The 23174-nt window shown below is 44.8% G+C and overlaps 1 protein-coding gene across 13 annotated transcripts in view; it reads left to right on the top strand.

Moving 5' to 3' along the window:
• Positions 1–23174, top strand: part of MYCBP2 (MYC binding protein 2) — a 439899-nt gene that overhangs the window by 55687 nt on the left and 361038 nt on the right. For all 13 annotated transcript variants that reach the window (XM_073580415.1, XM_073580420.1, XM_073580409.1 and 10 more), the window contains exon 2: positions 13784–13859. In XM_073580415.1, the coding sequence (XP_073436516.1) occupies positions 13784–13859 (76 nt within the window). The remainder of the gene's footprint in view (positions 1–13783; positions 13860–23174) is intronic.

The raw sequence follows: 23174 nt of genomic DNA, 5'->3' as shown, positions 1-23174 counted from the left end.
GCTGCATCCTGTGTCAGTGACGTTTAGGCAGCAGGAGGCGCGGTGACGTGATTTGTGCGCGCCGCTCCTCTGCTGGCTGAACAGTCACTGACCCAAGAAGCAGCAGACAGCGGCGATGGACCCAGGAGAGATGAGTATGGCGCTTTTTTTTTTTTTTTGCAGCATATGGGTGCATATTCTATGGGGCAGCATATGGGGGGCATATTCTATGGAGCAGTATATGGGTGCATATTCTATGGGGCAGCATATGGGGGGCATATTCTATGGAGCAGTATATGGGGGCATGTTCTATGGAGCAGTATATGGGGGCATATTCTATGGAGCAGCATATGGGGGCATATTCTATGGCGCAGCGTATGGGGGCATATTCTATGGAGCAGCGTATGGGGGGCATAGTCTATGGGGCAGCGTATGGGGGCATAGTCTATGGGGCAGCGTATGGGGGGCATAGTCTATGGGGCAGCGTATGGGGGGCATAGTCTATGGGGCAGCGTATGGGGGGCATAGTCTATGGGGCAGCGTATGGGGGGGCATAGTCTATGGGGCAGCGTATGGGGGGGCATAGTCTATGGGGCAGCGTATGGGGGGGCATAGTCTATGGGGCAGCGTATGGGGGGGCATAGTCTATGGGGCAGCGTATGGGGGGGCATAGTCTATGGGGCAGCGTATGGGGGGGCATAGTCTATGGGGCAGCGTATGGGGGGGCATAGTCTATGGGGCAGCGTATGGGGGGGCATAGTCTGTGGATTCCACCCTCGGCTTATACACGAGTCAATAAGTTTTCCCAGTTTTTTGTGGCAAAATTAGGGGGGTCGGCTTATACATGGGTTGGCTTAAACATGAGTATATACGGTACATTCTTAATAAAGTTCGTTTTATTCATTACATGCTTAAAGGGAAGGTGCCATCCCAAAAAAATTTTTTCAGCAACTGAAAAAATGTAAAGAATTAATGTTTACATTTTCTTAAAAAATATTATCATTTGCTTTTAATTTTGTAAAATATGAAAAATAATTTTAAAAAAGTTTGGCATTTCCACTTGTTAACACTAGGGGGAGCAGCTACTGAAGTTTGGCACAAAAACCTAGTGTACAACTAGCTCACATTACTGTCCTGCAGTAATTATGGGAGTACAGTGTCCATGATGTTTGATTTTGATATATGATCATGCCCTAAAATGGACACTGTATGGGTGGAATCTGCTGACATGGGTGTGGTGTCACTCCTCTCCTCCCCTACTGGGTGCTTGCTAAGGGAAAAGAGAGGATGACATCTAGGAACACAGTGAGCAGCCATTTTGATGGGGCCTGCAAAGTTACTGACTGTCTTTTCATGTCTTTCAAGTCTGGATCAGAACAGGTCATCAATCAGCAGAAATGTTTCCTGGATTTCTGTGGAGCAGACAAGAAGAAGGTCCATCCATGTGTATAAAACACAGCGCTCTATGTACAATCCCTGGCACCGAACAGGGTGCCCCCCCCCATAGACCAGCATACGGCTCCTTCCACCATAGATCTCCCTCTGTGCCCCCCATAGACCAGCGCACTGCTCTCCTGAAATACTCTGTGCTGCTGTCACCCTGCAGAGGGAGATATATGGGGGAGGAGCAGGGAGACAGCAGCACAGAAATCCAGGAAACATTTCTGCTGATTGATGGCCTGTTCTGATCCAGACTTTGCATGCAAAGACCCCATTCCCCTCCTCAGATTCTGTCCTGGCGATGTGTGACAGCGAGGCGACAGGCGCAGTCCGGGGTGACGCTGGGAAGCAGGCTGGGAGGGAATGGGGAATAGAGCCATACAGTAACGATAAAAATGAGACCCCTCTCTTCAGCTGCCTCACCAGCCCTCCCCTGACTGCACCTATTACCCCTGACGCGTGTGCAGGTGCTCAGCCAGTACCACCCTAGAATGGGTCCCCTTTTAGCAGATCACAAATAATACCGCCATATACTTCACACAATGCCGCCATATAGATCATACACAATACCACCATGTAGATCACACATAAAACCAGCAGGGTGACAGCAGCACAGAGTATTTCAGGAGAGCAGTATCACACGGCAGAGAATTAGATACACGGCTCAGCAGACAGTATCACACAGGAGGGGATTAGATACACGGCTCAGCAGACAGTATCACACAGGATAGGAATAGATACACGGCTCAGCAGACAGTATCACACAGGAGAGGAATAGATACACGGCTCAGCAGACAGTATCACACAGGAGAGGAATAGATACACGGCTCAGCAGGCAGTATCACACAGGAGAGGATGAGATACACGGCTCAGCAGACAGTATCACACAGGAGAGGATGAGATACATGGCTCAGCAGTCAGTATCACACAGGAGAGGATTAGATACACGGCTCAGCAGACTATCACAGGAGAGGATTAGATACACGGTTCAGCGGTCAGTATCACACAGGATAGGATTAGATACACAGCTCAGCAGTCAGTATCACGCAGGATAGGATTAGACACATGGCTCAGCAGTCAGTATCACACAGGAGAGGATTAGATACACGGCTCAGCAGGCAGTATCACAGGAGACAGTATTACAGATATACCCACACTCGTGTAACTGCCCCCCCCCCCCCATACACTAGACTATGGGCTGTATATGTCACTGTCACTATAAAAGCAAAGGTGTCAGATTACCGGAGATCACTGGGGCTGTGTGTGAGTGAGGAGGCGGAGACAGAGCAGGAGGACAGTGGAGCTGGAGCAGGAAGCACGGTGCAGAAAGTGGAGCTCAGCAGATAGCACTGGGCTACAGTAAAATGGCGCCCAGCCACACCTACAGCAGTGAATGGTGCAGCCCACAGGGGTGTGCCCAGTTCACTGCTGAGGCTGTATGGTGGGGTCGGGAGCCGACCGCAGTCTCCTATGTCCAGGGACAGCCATATTTGCTGACTGTATGAGTCCTCCACAGATCTGCAAATCAAGATGGCAGCTCCGAGAGGCTACATTAAAACATTATTACAAACAAACCATAAATCCTGGTTAGTACAACATTTGCTTTAACAACATGTTTTGTTACTTACTCTTTTTTTGCAAATTATATAAAATTGCGGCACCTTCCCTTTAATGCAGCAAAATCGCATAGGTTTTTTTTTTTTTTTTGCAGCGTTTTTGCATTCATTGCTTTTTATGGTTGAAGTAAGCTTCAAAAACACTAGATGAATCGACATGCCTCAGATTACAAAAACATTGCAGGTTTCCAATTTACCTAAATTTAGTTGTATGCACAAGATCGCTGAAATTTCATACCTTTTACTGGTACCGTAAATAATAGCTGTAGGGTAAGTTCACACAGGACTTTTTTGCTGCGTTTTTTCATGTTTTTTTTTTCTTTTTTGCTAATTTTCAGCTGCTTTTTCCGTTACCAGCAAAGCCTATGAGATTTCAGAAATCTCATGCACACACATTGGTTTTTTGTGTGATCAGGATTTTGTGCTTTGCTTTGTTTTTTGGACATAGAGCATGTCACATTTTTTTCAGCGTTTTTCACCCATTGACTTGAAAGGGTGTTGAAAAAACGCTGCAAAAACGCAGGTGTCATTATTTGCAGCATTTTTGCTGCATAAAAGGCATGGACATTAGCGTGGACAAAAAGACAAAAAAAAAACGCACCTAAACCTCCATTTTTGCCGCAGCTTCTTTCCTGCCAAGATCTGGTTTTTCTGCAGAAAAGTATTCTCCCTCAGTGTATCACTAAGCTGCCGTCAGAGAGGTCACCGAAGTTCATAGCTGATCAGCTCTGGGGATCTTCCCTTACGCCGGGGTCACACTTGCGAGAAACTCGCACAAGTCTCACGTCTCAATCTCCAGCACTGCTGCCGGCACTGGGACTGGAGCGCTCAGCTGCATAGAAATACATGCAGCCGCACACTCCGGTCCCGCCGGGTATTTAGACGTGAGACTCGTGCGAGTTTCTCGCAAGTGTGACCCCGGCCTTACGGTACCACTGCTGCGTGATGAGAAAGTTCTCACGCAGCGATGGTGCCGTAAGTGAGAGCACTGGAGGTGATCAGCTGATGAACTCTGGTGAACTCTCTCATTGCAGCTCAGTGCTATACACTGCGGAAGCAATTACCTTCTGTCAGGGACTTGGTGGGTATAAGGTGTTTTTTATTTTTATTTGAATATGTAAGTATATATTCATTTTTGAATACAGGCGCCGGCTGACAAGACTACTCCCATCAGCGGCTCCAGCCATCACACTGTTATCAGTGACAGCAGACTTAGGCTGTGATGGGAGGAGTAGTCTCATCAGCCCACACCTACGGTAAGCATTTTACTGCGGGTCACCGTTATGGAGCTTGACCCCCCCCCCAGTGCTATGACCAACTGTCTTACCGGCGGTACCGCCGATAAGAGCCACTGCGCCGGTGTTTCCCACACTGTCACACAGATGGCAGCGTGAGAAACACCATAGGAAGCCGATAAAAGCCCAAACAAAAACTCAGCAAATCGGCAAACATTTTTATACCTGCGTTTTTGCTGTAGATTTGACTGACTCAATTGAAGTCAATGTGTGGAAAACACTACAAATCCGCACAAAGAATTGACATGCTGCAGGAAAAAAAGGCACTGCAAATACTCAAAGGAAAATTACTGATCATGTGCACAACACTTCAGGATTCTCGTTGAATTAGCTTGCATAATGTTTCCTTAGTGGTTTTGGCCTATTTCCGTGCGGAAAAAACATAGCGAAAACGCATCCAAAACGCACCGTGTGCTCATAGCCTTAAATTTGCATGAAAAACATGCGACCCGTGAACATATTGCTCAGTGGGACATAATGTTGCTAATCAAGCAAATGCTGCCCCCCCTCTATTGCATTATAGTCAGAAAAATATGGCAATTTTCTGTTGATATTGGAGTATATGGTTTCGGGTCATTCTGCGTTCTTAACAGTCGGTCATAACAATTGTAGGTGGCTGATCCCTGGATTGCTGAAACGTAATTGCAAGTTGTCCAAATTATAGTTTCCATGGCAACAGCAAGAAAATGATGGTAAATTCCCATTATCTGCAGTGTTGGGCTTAATTAATCTAGTGAGTTAAAGAGCTTTTCTGAAAGCCTGACTGTTGAGTACAGAAAAACAAGTGTGTGTAATGCTCACCCTAACATCATACATTGTACATTGATAAATAGTTGTGAATATTTGTAGAATAAAAATAAAACTCGTTGCTATGGAAACAAGTAACTTCAGCAAACCTTTTCAAATGGACTCTTGTTTTTGCTGAATAATGCGCCCCCCCCCACAAGTCTCGCATGGCCCTGCAAAAACGTAGTAATCATCTGTCATACGCTTCTGATTTTGCCCCATCTGATTACTGTATCTTTTCAAAACACACTGAAATTATGAAATGTTTTACAAAAAAAGAGATGGTTATTGTGAATTTGATCTTTACAGAACACAGTAGCTTTTTTTTTTTCTTCTCACTCACTGCATAGGAGGAAACAGGAGGCACATTGTGTTTATTTGTGAGTTTATTTGCTCCATAAACCATCAAATCCGCTACAAAAGAGGTTAGCAGTCTACATCAATGCCCATAACAGAGCTCTATCTGGAGCCGCAGACACAGGAAGGCTTCTCCTTCTCCGCACACAGACCACTCTGTAGTGTCCCACCTGGACACATGGAAGTCTGTGCACACTGCCATGTGCTAAACACACCTCGATTACATAGCCTGTAACCACACCCACAGGTATGGATCACATGGCTGGGCACATGGTCATGACCTCACTGCAAGTCCTGAACCTCACACCATACACACGGGAAAAAGGGGTATGGTTAGCACCCTCACCCAGAGGTGAGGTAATATGGGTAGCCAGACCCTCCCATCTCTCATGGCTACCCGCAACCTGGACCCAGGTGCACTAAACGACATATTAGTGCTCATGTGCACTAAAGACAGAATACTCCGGGTTGCATCGCAGGGGGCATCCATCCCTGTGACATATACCTCCCATTAACCACGCGACCACCAGTCACACCACAAGATATTATATACGGTATGTATGTAATTGTGGAACTGACAGCCAGCTCTTCATTAGAGTGCAGAGCGGTGACTGAAACCGTGCCAACACTATGACTGAAAGAGGGATCCTGCCCGAGCCAGCGAGGCTCTGTGTGGGCGCCGTGCGTTGTCAGAACACTAGCAACCACATCTGCAGGTTAATAGCGTTATTTTATATGACTGGTTCCCTTTTAACTTCAGTGTTTTTTAGGAGGGGTTTTTAGAGTGATCTTGATTAATCAGTCTGGCCATATTTTTTAGGTGACCATTAGTTGAATGATCATGAATATGTTCTCAATAGAGAGCGAGAGTAGCAATCTGAATGTGTTACAGTAGGATAATTTCAGCTGAAGGATATTGACAATAAAGGTCTCTCAAGAAGTGCCCCACCTCCCTCCTTCCACATCAACAGAAAGAGACTGGAGAACTTTGTGGTGCTGAAGACGGATGTTGAGAATAACGTGTTAGAAATAGAGATGCGCGAACGTGCTTGGATAGTGTTATCCGAGCATGCTCGATTGTCTTCAGCGTGCTCGAAAAATGTCCACGTTCCCGCGGCTGTTCGACAACCGCAACAAATGCAGGGATTGCACGTCTGTTAGGAAATCCCTGCATGTGTTGTGGCTGTAGAACAACCGCGAGACATGGAGCCACGAGAACTCAAACATATTCTAGTATGCCAAAGACACTCGGTTAGGCCTCTTTCACACTTCAGTTTTTTGTCAGTTAAAATCCGCCAAAAAGGCGGACAAGCGGACCCGTTCTTAACTGATGTGAACGGATGCCAGAGGATCCGTTTTCTTGACGGATCCGCAAAATGAGGAACCGCTGGCCGAGAGAGAGAGAATTTTTTTTTTAGTCCGGCACCCACACAGAATTTCGGGTTAAATCAGTGTCTGGAGGATCCGCCGGCCAAAAAAACGTTGCAAGCTCCGTTTGGAAATCTTTGAGGATGTTGACAGACAGCAACATTATGGAGGATCCGCACAAAAACGGATGCAACGGACGGCAGTCCGTCAAGATCCGCCAATAATGAAAGTCAATGGGGAAAAAAACGGATCCGCCAAAAAAATTGCGAATCCGTTTTTTCAAAACCTGGCGGATTTTGACTGATTGTAAAAAACGGAAGTGTGAAAGAGGCCTTAGCCCACGAGCATGCTCGGATAAGGTAATCCGAGCACATTCGCTCATTACAAGTTAAGAATTCACATGGGGTCCTACACCGATCACCTCAAATCCATTCCAGGAGTAGACAGATCTAAGCAATGAGTGGAATATAACAGCTCTGTATGTTTTGAGTGGCTGTGGGCTGCGAGCTGCACTTTTAACTTTTGGTTAGTATTTTACCTCAGTATTTGGTAGCCAAAACCAGGAGTGGGTGAGAAACGCAGAAGTGGTGCACATGTTTCTAGTCTACTTTTCTTCTGGTTGGTCCATTCCTGATATTGGCTTACAAATACTGAGGTAAAATACTGACCAAACGCTAAAAGTGTGACAGTAGCCTTAGAATGACTGCAGAAAGCCAAATTGTGACTGCGATGTGCCTGGACAGTCACTTGAACCGCATGTATTCAGGAACTCTGTGTGACTTCAGGCTTTTTCTCTGAGACCAGACATTCCCTTTAAGCATCAGCCTTTTTTCCTTATACAATGGGTACGGAAAGTATTCAGACCCCTTTTAACTTTTTCACTCTTTGTTTCATTGCAGCCATTTAGTAAATGCAAAAAAGTTCATTTTTTTCTTATGAATGTACATGCCAAATGGCTGCAATGAAAGAGTGAAAAATTTAAAGGGGTCTGAATACTTTCCGTACCCACTGTATATATCGTGTGAAAGTGTTTGCCCCCTTCCTGATTTCCTATTCCTTTGCATGTTTGTCACACTTGAATGTTTCAGATCACCAAACAAATTTAAATATTAGTCAAAGATAACACAAGTGAACACAACATGCAGTTTTTAAATGAAGGCCTTTATTATTAAGGGGAAAAGAAATCCAAACCTACAAGGCCCTTTGTGAAAAAGTGATAGCCCCCACTTAATTTATGTTTTAACTGTTGGGAAGCTGTATTCAAATTCCTTAGCCGCACCCAGGCCTGATTACTGCCACGCCTGTTCTCAATCAAGAAATCACTTAAATAGGACCGGCCTGACAAAGTGAAGTAAACCAAAAGACCATGGCGTGATCCAACGAAATTCTGGAATAAATGAGATCTATCAGTCTGGAAAAGGTTATAAAGCCATTTCTAACGTTTTTGAACTTCAGCGAACAACAGTGAGACCCATTATCCAACAATTGTGAAAACGTAACAGTGGTGAACCTGCCCAGGCGTGGTAGCCAGCTGACTAAAATTACCCCAATAGCACAGTCGCGACTCTTCTAAGAGATCACAAAAGACCCCACAACAACATCTAAACAACTGCAGGCCTCACTTGCCTCAGCTAAGGTCAGTGTTCATGACTGCACCATAAGAAAAACTGGGCACAAATGGCCTGAATGGCAGAGTTCCAAGATAAAAATTCTGAGCAATAAGATCTTAAAGAGTAAAGACTAGTCTCAATTTTACAAGAAAACATCTTGATCCCCAAAACTTTTGGGCAAATACTCTATATACTGACGAGACAAAAGTTGAACATTTTGGACAGTGTATGTCCCATTACATATGGCGTAGAAGTAACACAGCATTTCAGAAAAGAAGCATCATACCAACTGTAAAATGTTGTGCTAGTGTGTAGTGTGATGGCCTGGGGCTGTTTTGCTGCTCAGGACCTAAAAGACTTACTGTGGTCAATGGAACCATGAATTTTGCTGTCTACCAAAAAATCCTGAAGCAGAATGTCCAGCCATCTATCTGTTCGTGACCTCAAACTGATGCACACTTGGGTTATGCAGCAGGACAATGATCCAAAACACACCAGCAAGTCCACCTCTGAATGGCTGAATAAAAACAAAATTAAGACTTTGAAGTGACCTAGTCAAACTTCTGACCTTAATTGAATTGAGATGCTGTGGCATGACCTTAACAAGGCGGTTCATGTTTGGAAACCCTCCAATGTGGCTGAATTACAACAGTTCTGCAAAGATGAGTGCACCAAAATGCCTCCAGAGTATTGTAAAAGACATATTGCCAGTTATTGCAAATGCTTGATTGCAGTTGTTGCTGCTAAGGGTGGCCCAATCAGTTATTAGGTTTCGGGGCAATCACTTTTTCACACAGGGCCCTGTAGGTTTGGATTTCTTTTTCCCTTAATAATAAAGGCCTTCATTTTAAAAGCTGCACTTTGTGTTTACTTGTGTTATCTTTTGTGAAATGATTCAGATCACCAAACAAATTTAAATATTAGAGAACTTGTCCACTACTTGGACAACTTAATTTCATACCCCTCGCTTGGCCCCTATAAAAATAATAAAACCTATACAGTCTTTCCGTGCTGGTGGCGTTCTCACGGCTGTACACACACACACGCGCACATATATACACATACCTACACATACATATATACGCATTCACACATATATGTACACGCACACACATATACGTGTGCGTATATATGTGTGTGTGTGCGTGTATGTATATATATTCATAATTTGATATAGACTATTTTCATTATACTGTTTAATAAAAGTGCAGCTTGCAGATTGATGAAACAGATGGGGTAGAAAGCTTGAAGGGAGACGCTTTCTTGAAGTTACTTGGTAAGTGTTCACTCTGTTCCTGCTGTATATCACTTCTCATCTGGTGTGATGCCATCTGTCTGCTGTTTGCAGTCTGCAGTTTACCTACCTCTACAATTTTATATGTAAAATTCTAATTGCATGAGCCTAAAGATAAATGTCCACAGGGAAAGATTTGTCTAGTTTTGCAGGTAAAAACTTTTAATCCGTATTTGGCTATTTGTGTCCAAATATTCCTTCATAATAAAAGCTGCTTCTGTGGCTTAGAACTACTTGTGAAACTGGTGAAGAAGAGTAGAGCACCGTATATGTGTAGCTAGCGGGCATACCCACACTGCTACGGGGCCGTAGGCTCCTTGTGACTCCTTACTTTCCAACTCCTTGACAAACAGAATTCTGTGAGGCGGTGAAAGATTCCTGATTGTAGGCTGAAAGGACAATAGGAGTGCAAAATGGGGCATTATCCAGCCAACAGGGTTTGTCGTGCGGTAACTGATCATCTGATAGTTGTAAGCAAGCACAACTCTTAGGGTACCATTACACTAAGCGACGCACCTGCGATCCTGACAACGATGCGACCTGGTAAGGATCGCTGATGCGTCGCTAAGAAGTCGCTAGTAAGCTGTCAAACAGTCAAATTTACCCAACGACGCAGCGTCGATCTTGGCGGGATCGCTGGTGCGTCGCTTAGTGTCACACAGCAGCGATTTTTGACAACTCCCTCCTGCGTCCATGATTTCCGAGTCGCTAACGAGGTCGTTCGTTGGTTTCAAACACAGCAATGCATGCTGGCCAGCGGGACACCAACGATCAAAAAATGGCCCAGGACATTCGAGCACGATCAGCGACATTGCAGCGGGGGCCTGGTCGCTGCTAAGTGTCACATGTAACGAGATCGCTGGCGAGGTCGCTGTTGCGTCACAAAATCGGTGACGCATCAGCGACCTCGCTAGCGATCTCGCTATGTGTGAAGTACCCCTTAGGCAATGTTCACATGTCCAGTAATGATCTGTTAGAATGGATCCAGCAGAAATCCATTAGGAAAAATGTTGTCCTGACAACTTTAGTCCGTTATTCAGTAACTGATGTCTGCCGGATTTGTTTTTTTTTTTTTTTTTTTAACATTGGAGGTACTTGGCAACAGATCTGTGAATGCGCCATCTGTGGTCTGTTTCTAACTGATCCGGCTAAAAAGTTGAGTCAGCATAACTTTTTTCTAATGGATTTCTGCTGGATCATTACTGCACATGTGAACATAGCCTTACAAAGGCTCACAAAGAATACAGTTGGTCCAGCAGACGCAACGTTGAAATCAAATTAGTGTGGCGGAGAGGCTATGCTGTGCTACTGGCGTCTCGATAAAATGTCCAGAATTTCTACACATTTCACAGTACATCTGACTTCATCAGGAGAGGATGAAGAAGTCCGCTGTGCTATGAAAATCCTAGAGATTAAACTGCAATACCTGTCCTGCAATTCCTATTAATTCTGGACATTTTACATATCTAGACGCCCGCAACGTTGCATAGCCTCTTCTCCACACCAATTTGGTAAGAATTCCTGGCATTTTCCTACAATACCATAGATCTGCCCTATAAGCAGCATCATGAATTGCTTGTGCCCCATTGATATCTGTAGCCTGTTGCTGTATTGATTCGATGTAAGTTCCTTTATAAAAGGCAGGATGGGACCGAGTAGGGCTTCTGTATACAGGCATATGTATTGGCAAATACTGTATTGGTACGTGGCACAGTGGTTATGCAGTGTTAGTATTATTGTGTAGGACCACCCGTTCTGCAGTGCTACTGGATCCAAAGAAGATGAAGCCTGCCACCGGCATGAGAGGTGGCAGATGATGGGGTGGCTCACTCCTAGTGGTTGTGCTGTATGATGGGCATATATGCCACCTATGGGGATCCTGGGGCAGTGCACACAGGAAACGGTGTGTTTCAGGGCTACTGATGGATATGGCAGTGTAACCTCTGCACAGTGGCACCACTATTGATTGAGTACTGTGCGTCCCTTATGTGGGGGTTACCTGCTGTGAGCACTGCAGTTTGGAACTAATGGGGATCCATCATATCGCTGGGACAAAATTGCTGATGCATTAATGGGGGTGTATGATTCAGTGCCTCCATTACTATGGCTCAGAATGGATTGTCCTCGATCTGTAGGCTGACACATGGTAAGGTTCAGCTATATGGTAATATTGCTAGGAATATTTATCTACAAGCCACCCAGGAATGAATGTGCTGCTTCCCTGTCCTCCGAGCTGGTCTTTGCAGTCGCTGGTTGCTAGGGACTTGCTCTTGTTGCTAAGCAGGCTGTCTGGACGGGTTCACAAAGGATAGCGGAGACGCGGAGGGTCTTCTCCTCAAATGCCAGGAGCGATTTCACTGTTCCTTTCTAGACAAATAACGCTTGTGCAGAGACATGGCAGCGAGTTCTTGGCAACGTCAGAGCAGAAATGTAGTGTACCTGCTGTAAAGTATGCCAGGTCTGCGCTTGGCTGAGGGTCCCATCGTTCTCTGCTATTGCCAGCCAAGGAGGTTGGCATGTGCCTGAGCAAGGGGGGGGGGATTTAGTTGTAAAGCCTAATGCTTCTAACCAGAGCTATGAATACTGAAGACTGCTCATAGCTAATCCTTGACGAGTGGACACCGGTGCACCTCTGGCCAGACGTGCATGTGCTGTGGTCCCCCTGCATTTATCTCTGAGCACTAATGTGGCAGCAGGGGTGACTGGTAACGTGACTGTCCATTCAGCATCCATATTGGAAGTTTGCAGTCTAGGTAGAGGAGTTTCCTTGTGCTCGCAGAGGAAGTTTAGAATGAATATAAACACTTGATTTAAGTGTACATTTCAAAAATATATGGTATATTCGTAAAATAAGCTAATAAGTCTTAATCACCAAAATGCCTCTTATCTAACAAGTCTAAAATAACGATATATATATTTTTTTAACAAACCACTTACGATGATCTAAAACAGGGGTTTAGGAACCTCAGGCTCGCGGGCCATTTACGACCCTCCATGACCTTTTCTCTTCTCCCCAGGGGCCACAGTACTTGTGTCGGCAGCTGTATTTTGACGGACGCCAATCCATTAATTTTTTTTCTTGCTCTGAGCACACACCACACACACGCAGTGTTCACTACTGAACGCTGAGGCGCCTGCAGTGACAGATTACGTCCTGACACCAGTGCCAGCGTGAGGGCGTACTTTGTGGACAGAGTTAGTGCACAATTTGGACGGCTCCCGAAGGACGGCATAAATATTAGTGATGAGCATACTCTGATAAGGTGTTATCTGACCGTGCTAACCGAGTGACTTCGGTGTGCTCAAAAACGTTCCCACGGCTGCATGTCTCGTCATGAATGTTAAGACAGCCGCAACACATGCGGGAATTGCCGGTTTGTTAGGCATTCCCTTCATGTATTGCGTCTGTCGAACAGATGCGAGAGAAGTAGGTGTGGGGACTTGAACATATTATTCAAGCACACTGAAGTCACTCGGATAGCACCTGAGCATGCTCGGATAACTTTGTCCAAGCACGTTCGCTCATCACTAATACATATCCAAATGGTTCTTGGCAGAAAAAAGATTCCCCGCCCCGATCTAAAATGACACAAGTATTCACCGCCCCACCCTCCACACCTTACTAATCCTTTTACTTGTTCCATGCCAACGCTTGACTGGGTCCTCATTGGTCTCCGCTTACCTGGCTGCAGCGGTGACCTTAGTGCTGGCAATGGGTATCTTTTTAGACAGTAGTCAATGGTGCCAAAGTGATTTTTAACCTGATCTCCATCAACCTTCATTTCCAATAGAATTTATAAATCTCAGTGTGAACAACCTTTTGACTTGTAAATTGTTGGTTAAAAAGCCCCTACAAATTATTATTGTGGACTACAAATTTAAATGTAAATTTATTACTCTAATTTAAAGAAAATGCTTTTTTTTGCAAAGCAGTTCCAGGTCTTATAAGTTTAGGAATTGGGCTTCCAGGTTTGCATGTTTGTTGCATTTTTTTTTTTTTTTTTTTAATTTAGTGTTTTTTTGTTTTTTTTGCTTTAGAAATAAGAAGATTCTAAGCAAGAAAAAACTAAAAAGGAAGCAAAAGACCAAATCAAAAGGGAAATTAAGAAGCAAGGTAAGGGTTCACTTTGCATCTAGTTACTAACTCTGCTTAATTGTGTTAGCTGTAGCATATAACTACATTTTTAGTTTATTCATAAAAATAAATGTGTTTAAAATTTTTTTCGTTTTTCCCCTTTCAAAAATGTTTGCATTTGCTAAAGGGTCGTCCAGTTTGCCATATGTTCACGTCCAGAGCAGACGGCTTTTTACTTTTAATGCTGGTTGTATATTACTTTGTGAGGCTATTTGTATTTTTGATGATTCATTTAATTATTGAACTACCTCAGTGCTGTTGGTCAGTCCAACAGGTTATTAAACCTAAATATTTAAGAAAGTAGAAGTGAGGTTTTGTCTTTATTGGGAGAATATCTGTGGGCAGAATTATTATGCAACAAAATTAAAAATGTAAATTTTTCCATATAATAACCAGACAGCTCAAAACTTACAAAAATATAATTTTAGAGCAAATGGACAGAAATTGAAAAGCCGTTGCTAGTTCCCATTCGCTCAAACTTTGTGAACTGAAGGTCCCTTCTAAATTGTCAGCTCCATTACTAGGCCCTATCCAGGTCACTGTAGACATTTGGCGTTTGGGTTGGCATCTTCTAACTCCCTATGGTACCTTTGATCATTAAACTTTATTTTTCCATTCTACATGACTGCACCACGAGAGGGGGGATCAGCCCAATGAGGACAGGAAACCTTCAAGATAAAAGGGGCGGCTCCTCTCTCCGCATCAGTTGGTTTCCTGTCCTCGATGGGGAACCCTCAAGATGAAAACCTCTTGAAGATTCTGGAAGAAAGAAGAGGATGCCTGGGTCGGGTGATTACTGGCAGGCACCGGTCTGCTACACCCGTCGCCAGGTACCAGTAGTCGCCTCGGGGGCCATATATTCCTATGCCCCCCCTGAGCGAGTGCATGGCCACAGCCCGTGAGGCAATTGCCCGGGTGAAGTTTGATCCCTCGGAGACCACATTGGGTGTACCCTCCCAGATGCCGACATACCCCATTGAAGTCCACGGAGTCCACTTTTGTTCTCTCTCCCTGTTGATGTGTGGTGGCCATGCAGCCCATGAGGCACATCGGTGCCCGGGCAGAGGTAAGACTCCTCGGAGGACCCTCTCGGAATCCCTCCCTGTTGAGTCCACGACGCCGGACACCATTTGGGCCATAAAGAAGAAGCAGTACCTGCAGGAATCAGTGGTGGCCAGCGGCGTGATTGCTTCCTCCAGGTAAAATCCAGCACAGGTATGGAGGAGGTGGAGGTGACCGTGTCCATTCCCTGTAAAGGAGGTACCCTTTTGATGAAGAGGCATCCTCATCCTGGGAGGAGGCTTCGAAATTGATGTAGCGATATCAAAGGTCGCCAGAAAGTCCTCCCTGCTCCTTAAAGGATTTAGGTTCCCTGAAAGAACCTCTGATAGAAAGACAGATAATTGTCTTAAACCAGCCTGGGAGACCTCAGCTGAAACACTTAAGGGGGTTTTACACATAGCGATATCGCTAAAACTTCACTGGTTTTGTGACGTTATAGCGATATTGCTAGCGATATCGCTATGTGTGATACTTGCCTCCGACCGGCTCCCCCACTGTCCATCGCTGATCGCGCGGCTCCATTTCTCGTCGTCTGCTTCCCGCTGGGCTTCCTGCTGTGTGAGACGAGCGACGCTTGGAGGCGGGCGGGAGGACGTCAGGATCGCTGTGTGTGAAAGGTGAGTATCGTCCGCTGCGTCGCTGCTGCATCGCTGTGAGATCTTTCTGTATGAAAGCTCACTAGCGATCATTTAGCGATGCACCAGTGATCCTGACCGGATCGGATCGCTGGTCGGATCGCTGGTGCATCGCTAAATGTAAAAGGGCCTTTAGACCGGCCATCGCGGCCACTGGTGTGGTTAAATCCCTTAAGATATGGATCAATAACCTAAAAGATCAGCTAGAGAAAAGAATCCCCAGGGAGACTATCCTAGAGGCAATACCAGCCATAAGAGCAGTGGCAGTATTCCTAGCTGAAACTTCAGCAGGATTCAGCAAGGCTATACAGCAAATTAGGCCACCGGCCATTCTAGGCTGAACGTGACTGCATACGTCAGGTGGCGTCCACAATGCAGCTTGAGGCTGGGCTGGGACCGGAAGGGGAGACCAGCCCGCAAGCACAAAGAACTTTAGCTAATATAGGACGCTGTGCAGGATGGCTTAAAGGCTGGCTGGGGGACACCCAGGCAAAGATGTAACTCTGCCATTTACCGTGTGAAGGAAATTTCCTATTTTGGTCAGACATTGGATGACGTATGAGGGAAAACCGACGACAAAAAAAGTTTTCCCAAAAGACAGCCATCTTCAGGCCTCTTTCGGAGCTCCTTTCGGAAGGGCTGGAAATCCAGGAGATGGCAATATAAGGATCGAGACAGAAACGGCTCTGACAAACGATCCATAGGTGTGAGAGGCTTCTATTTTAGCAAACCCCCCAAAAACACAAAAAAAACCCCTTCCAGTGACAGGCATTCTCGGGTGCACTTCCTCCCAGCTTGGGAGAGGTTCTAGTCTAACACCTGGATCCGGCAAATTGTGGGATCAGGTCTGGAGTTAAGGTTCCACCACTGGCTTCCAAGAGGACAAATGTAATCCTCTCAAAGAAAGACAGTCTGGAAGGGGAAACAACCTCACTCCTAGACAAGCATGTCCTGGAAAAGATTTCGATAGAAGGCCAGATAAGTTCCCGGAGGTCAATTATAATTCTGAAAAGACCTCAATAGGTATCTGATAATCCCAGTGGAGACGATAAGGAGGAGTAGAATTCCTCCTTCCTCGAATATTTATATAACAGTTCCGAGATCTCATGAACACTTATCACCAGATCCGGCAATAAGGCCATATACGTCTCAGTGACAGTCCGGATGGGTCTCAGTAGTGTCACTTCCAATACAGGGCCCTGCCCTGTGCAGTAGTGATAGCCCTTAAGTTTTCACAAGGCTAATCGCAGAAATCACAGCGCACCTCAGAAGGAAAAATGCTCTGATGAAACCCTATCGGGACAACTTCTTGATAATGGGGAAGAAATCTCCCTTACTGTCAAGATCAAGTCAGAATAGTGATGAAAACACTATAGATGTTAGGATGGCAGCTGGACCTCAAAAAAAAAAAAAAAAAAAAAATCCAAGCTGGAACCAGCAATGATCTAGAAATTTTTGAGGTTAACAATGAACTCAGTGGAGCAGGAGCATCGCCTCCCAGAGGAAGACAAGGGAGATAAAAAAAAAAGCCAGAGATAGCTCTGTGGAGGACCATGTTGGTGTTGGGGTCCCTCACCTCCTGCATACCAACAGTGAAATGGGCCCAGTTCCACAAAAAGGAACTGTAAAGGGGTGTGTTGCAGAACAACAGGGAACTGCAGGGAAGGTTAGAGCAAAAGCTCACCCTTCCGGCCTCTGTACTCCAGTCACTCAGGTGGTGGTTACAGAAAGTCCTCTCCGAGGGGAGTACCCGGCACACACACACACACACACACACACACACACACACACACACACACACTGCCTCCATGGTGGTCACAACGGACACTAGTCCTTGGCGGTGTGGAGCCCACCTAGACACATTATGGCTCTAGGATCCCTGGGCCCAGGAGGAAAAGAATCTATCCTTGAACGATTGAGAGCTTCTAACAATCGAAAAAACGCCAGAGGAATTGTTACCACACTTAAAGTGGACACCACGTGAGAGTCCTATCAGGACAACTAAGCAGTGGTTGCATAGGTAAACCACCAGGGAGACACCCGTTCTCAGTCCTTGAGGCAGATAATCACCGGCCCTTTCAGGCTGAAGGTGACTGCTCTTGTCAAAGGGCCTCCGCTAAACAGCTTGAGGCCGGATCATGACTCTGGCAGAACACCAGTCCCTGTCATCATCGGCCCTGCATATCCGAGTTATAGACAACCTGAAGGCAGACTGTCTGAGCAGGAACCACTTGAGGCAAGGAAAATAGTACCAAAAAGAATCCGTTTTTCAACGGATAGGACACGTGGGAAAATCCCAGTATAGAGCTCTCTGCCTCAAAAAAGCCAAAAGCAAGGTTCAGAAATTCTGCTCCCTAAGTCCAGCGGACAGACCATCGTCAATAGACGCCTTCGGGATAGAGTGGACATCAGGTCTCCTGTATGCCTTCCCTCCAATATGCCTCATACCAGTGGTTCTGAGGAAAATCAGGGAGGACAGAGCCAGAGTGATTTTGATAGCCCTTATTTTGGCCGATAAGGCCATGGTTCTATTGGCTGAGAGTAATGTCAGTGACAGAGGTCTAGGACCCTCTATCACAGCATCCCTCAGAGATGGGGGCTGCAGTTGACAGCCTGAAATTTAAAAGGTCGCTACTAGAGGAAAAAGGATTCTCAGTAGCATTAATATCCACCTTACTCAGTAGCTGAAGACCAGTGACTACAAAAAAAATTTTTTTTGTAGGAGAATATGTGAAAATTCTCATCTACCTCAGACCCAATACGGGAAGGGAAAGTCCCGATAGTGGCAATACTGGAATTTTCAGCCGAAAGGTTTAGGATTGGGGTTAGCTGTCAGTACCCTCAAAGTACACGTCTCAGCCCTGGTAGCCTTATGCAGCTGCGACCTGACAAACAATAGGTGGGTGGCCAGGTTTATCCTGGCGTGTACTAGAACTGACTCTGTCCGTCCTCTACTCCTCCTCCTTGGAATCTAAATTTAGTCCTGTCATATTTGACAGAGTCCGTTGGAACCATTTAAAACCACATCATTAGATAGGAATTCTAACATTAAACAGCCTTATTAAAGGCACTCGAGTCGGCCAATAGGTTGAGGAATTACTCGCATTATCAACAAGACCCTCCCTACACTCAGGCCATAGATGATAGTTGTGTTAAAAATTAGATCCAGCATACCTTCTCAAGGTGATATCAAAATTCCATAGGGCTCAGGAGATAGCCTTACCATCTCTTTTGTCCTGACCCTAACGACCAGAAGTAGGAGAGGCTTCATGGCCTAGATATGAGGAGATGTCTCCTGCAGTATTTGGAGGTAACGAGACCTTGGAGAAAACAGGGGGCATTATTTGTCTCATTCCAAGGGGCAAGGCGGGGCCTTAAAAGCCTCTAGACAAACTATAGCTATATGAGTGAGAGAGGTCATTATGCCAGCAGATAACTGTACAGGCAGGGCTATTCCAGAAGGCCTAAATGCCCACTCCACGAGGGCCGTGACGACTTCCTGGACGGAGAGAGCAGACGCTCCCATTTACCAATTCAGTAAAGCGGCCACTTGGTCCGCTCCGTCTACCTTTGTCAGACATTATAGGTTAGACCTATTTGCTACCTCTGATCTCATATTTGGGAGAAGAGTGTTACAAGCAGTGATCCCTCCCTAAGAATCTTGATGGTTTCCTGTCCTCATTGGGCGGATCCCCTCTCTCGTCATGCCGCCATGTCTCATGAAAAAACACATTACCAGGTATGTAATACCCGTGTTTCCAAGTAGTCTTGACCCTCCTATGGTTTATCCTTGGATCTCAGCTGAACTGTTCAGATTTGCTGACTTGGTCGATGGAGACTCTGGAATTCTACTCGATTGATTATATTAAATCAATAATATATTTCTCACATTTCAAAGAAATATATCGGTGACCAATATAGCTGCTCTTCATTTCGATAGCAGTTATAAGCCTTCCATCCATGGAGGGACCAGGAGATTAGGAAGAGGGGAATTTTATTGACTGAACGTTTCGGAGTTGTTCTAATTCCTTCATCAGGTACCTATTGAAGGAGTTAGAACAACTCTGAAATGTGTCAATAAGTGCCCTCTTCCTAATCTCTTGATCACCCTGTTTCCTCTAGAGCCAGCAGCGCCTGCTCTTTTTTTTTTTTTTTTCCCCTGAAGTTCCATGCCTGACTTGGATAGATTTGGCGGATGGAACATCAGCCACGTCCTACCATTCCTAAATCCCTATGTGGTGTTATCACAGTGTTGCAGTACCTGCAAAGTGAATATCTACGAAATTTCATGCACATGCTGCTCATTTATGTCTTGTGAATTTGAACCATCAGTGTTCCCTCCCCCCCCCCCCCCCCCTCCCCATTTTCTGCAGTATGTGAATCATTTTAGCCTTTTTGCAGTGTTTTTTTTCACCCATTCAAATGGTTTGGGAAAAGAACGCACGTGAAATTGCATAAAAAATGCGTGTTATTTTACCTAAAGTTTTCCCTGCTAACAGTCCGGTGTTTGCAGCGATAAGTGTGTGTACATACCTTATTGTGGCAGTGACTTTTCCACCATGCTATGTTTCATACTAAGTTTCTTTTCAGTTTTAGGAATGTATTGAGGAAGATGATAAAAAGTTCTAAGTCCTGACTTGGCCTTCAAATTCCCCAAATCTCAGTCGAATGGAATATCTCTGTGCTGTGCTATAAAAACAAATCTGATCCCAACTTACGAGACTTAACGAGAGCCTGACAGCTGATTTGTTGCCCATGGTTTCAGCAGCGTGACTCCGGCTGCTTTATTTCAGCCATGTAGATTTTACTCGGAAATGATTGTGCGCTTCAGAGCGAACCTACTTTGAAGATCCTGGTCGAGGATGATTGAACTTGTGTGATTTTTGAAGAGACTAGTCCCCAGTGACTTCTCTCAGCCTGATCTCCTACACTGACCGGTGTGTGTAGAGACCTCCTAGTCAAGTGGAAAGGGCTGATCAGAAGCCGCTGGAGACCTTATTTGCCTTTCATCTTACCGGCCTACTTTGATAAAAATTGCTTGCTCTGAAACACCACTGCATGTATGTTAGCAATAATGCAGCCATTTGCAGATTCCTTCTATCCACGGTTCAGACAACATAAATCAGCTGTGTAACCAATTTAGGTATTTAACCCCTTAACCACTCCCTTTTTAATGGCGGCAGTTAAAGGTACTTATTTTTAAACGCCACTATTTAACAACCCTGAGAAATAAGGGTATAGACCCTGAAAATCTCCTGGGTCTCTGCTACCGGGTGTAGCTAAGACCCTGGAGAACATGATCAGGGCCAGTTTTTACGGTCTCCTCTCACGCAACCGCAATTCACCAAATAGCGGCTATCACAAAAAAAAATGTCAGATTTTAAAATTTCTCTCTCCTGATATGTTCTAATGTCAGAAACGAGATTAACACAAAAAAACAAATGATTGTTGTCGTGCAACCATTCGGAATATGCTACCTAAAAAATATGAAATCCGACTGCATATGAAATCTACAATTTCATTAATAGATTAAAGACCTAATGACAAAACAAGAACTCGCCAGAAAAAAAGGGGCATTAAAACAAGAGAAGGGAGGGCTGCTACTTGGTTTATGTTAATTTCATTATGGTCCATTTCAGCCATTAGTGCTGATAAACAATAAATGGCGTTATTTCATCAAGGATTTATTACAATAAATATAATAAATAATGATTAAGTATAAAATTTAAATGCAGATGTAAATACTGATGAAACACTTTGATAAAATGCACCATATACATAGATTGTATAATGAATAAATCACATCTTAACCTAAGTACCTGGCAGAATAAATAGTTTCAACATGAGGGTTATTATGTCCAATAATTTAAACTACTATGCCAAAAGATCAATGAACACTAAATGGTTAAATGTCTGATGGTAATAATAAAGTGACCAGTGCCAGAAAGTGGTAGATGCTCAGAGGTAGTGTGGGAGAAGTGCCTGTGCATGGATAAGGTGCTGTCAAAGAGGATAGAACATACCCGCTCTCAGTGCTGTACCCAACGTGCGTTTCGCCTGAGCTTTTTCCTGTCCCTGGACACAGCACTTCTCCCCACTACCTCTGAGCATCTAACATTTTCTGGTCACTTTATTATTCCCATTAGATGTTTAACCATTTGGTGTTCATTATTTTTTGATCTTTTGGCATAGTGGTTTAAATTATTGGACTTAATAAATGATCCTCATGTTGAAACTATTTATTTTGCCCTGTACTTATGTTAAGATGTGATTAATTCATTATACAATCTATGTATATGGTGCATTTTATCAAAGTGTTTTCATAAGTATTTTCATCAGCATTTACATTTTACATTCATTATTCATTATTATTCATTATTTATTGTAATAAATCCTTGATGAAATAAGGATACCTCTTGAGAAATCAATCGCCATTTGTTTATCAACGCTAATGATTGAAACTGACCATAATGAAATTGATATAAACCAAGTAGCAGCCCCTCTCTTGCTTTAATCCCCCTTTTTTCTGTTGAATTCTTGTTTTGTCATTGTGTCTTTATTAATAAATTAAGATTTCATATGCAGTTGTATCATATTTTTAGGTAGCATATCAGAGAAGAGAGAAATTGGGTCCCCCAAGCCCTCCATCTCCTCCCCGAAACCTCCGCCATCCCCGGTCCCTCCTGCTACTTCCCCCGGCCCTCCGCGTCAGCTTCCTGGAAAAAACAGCGGGCGCAAGCGAAGGGCGCCTGTCGAGATCTGCCAGCCGGTACATGGAAATAACAGGGATTTTTCCTATTTATTCATTTTTATGATTGTGATAGACCTTATCACAGTGATCCCAAAAAAAAATAGTAAATCAAATCTCCCCCTTTATCACCCTGTTAGTTAGATGAAAATTTGTTCAGTGCAAATGCTCGCTACTCCAGTTTTCGTCGGGTGCTCTGGTATGCACAGAGTATCGCAAATTCCTGCATGTTGTGTATTTTTTTTTTTTTTTTTTTGGGATCTCTAACAGACATGAAACATGTGGGGTAGGGACTCGAGAACCCTCGATACTCGTTGCATACCCGAGCACCCGATGCAAACTGGAGTAGCGAGAACTTGTGCTCAACAATAATGATGAAATATTGTGACGACTCCTGGAGTGGACCCTCTGGGTCGTGACACCAACCCACCTAGGGCGAGCTGACCTAGTTAGGACCACCCCCTATACAGGGAGTGTCAGGGGCAAGCCCAAGGGGGTGAGATACCACGACTGCTGGAACCAGGTGGCCAGCCCACAGGAGACACGAGTGAGTGTGTCTAGCAACAGGGAATGTGCAGAGTACAAGAGTGTATAAAGCGTGGACACAGGGACATGCAGGGTATAGGACAATACAGGGCGAGAGTACAGGACAATACAAGGCGAGTATACGGGAGTGCGCTAGATACTGGGAAGTGCAAGGCGGGTTACACGAGAGCACGTATGGCGTGCACTGACAAGCACGCCCGGGTGCGAGCAAAGGAGCACGCCTGAGTACAGAGTTAGAGCATGCGCAGAGAGGAGCCTGAGTGCAAGTTTGGACAGAGCGTGTGCAATGAAGCACGATAGAAC

This window comes from Dendrobates tinctorius, unplaced genomic scaffold (genome assembly GCF_039654945.1).
Source record: "Dendrobates tinctorius isolate UK_male_01 unplaced genomic scaffold, ASM3965494v1 ptg000064l, whole genome shotgun sequence".
Taxonomy (NCBI): domain Eukaryota; kingdom Metazoa; phylum Chordata; class Amphibia; order Anura; family Dendrobatidae; genus Dendrobates; species Dendrobates tinctorius.
This window is presented reverse-complemented; position numbering and strand designations above follow the sequence as displayed.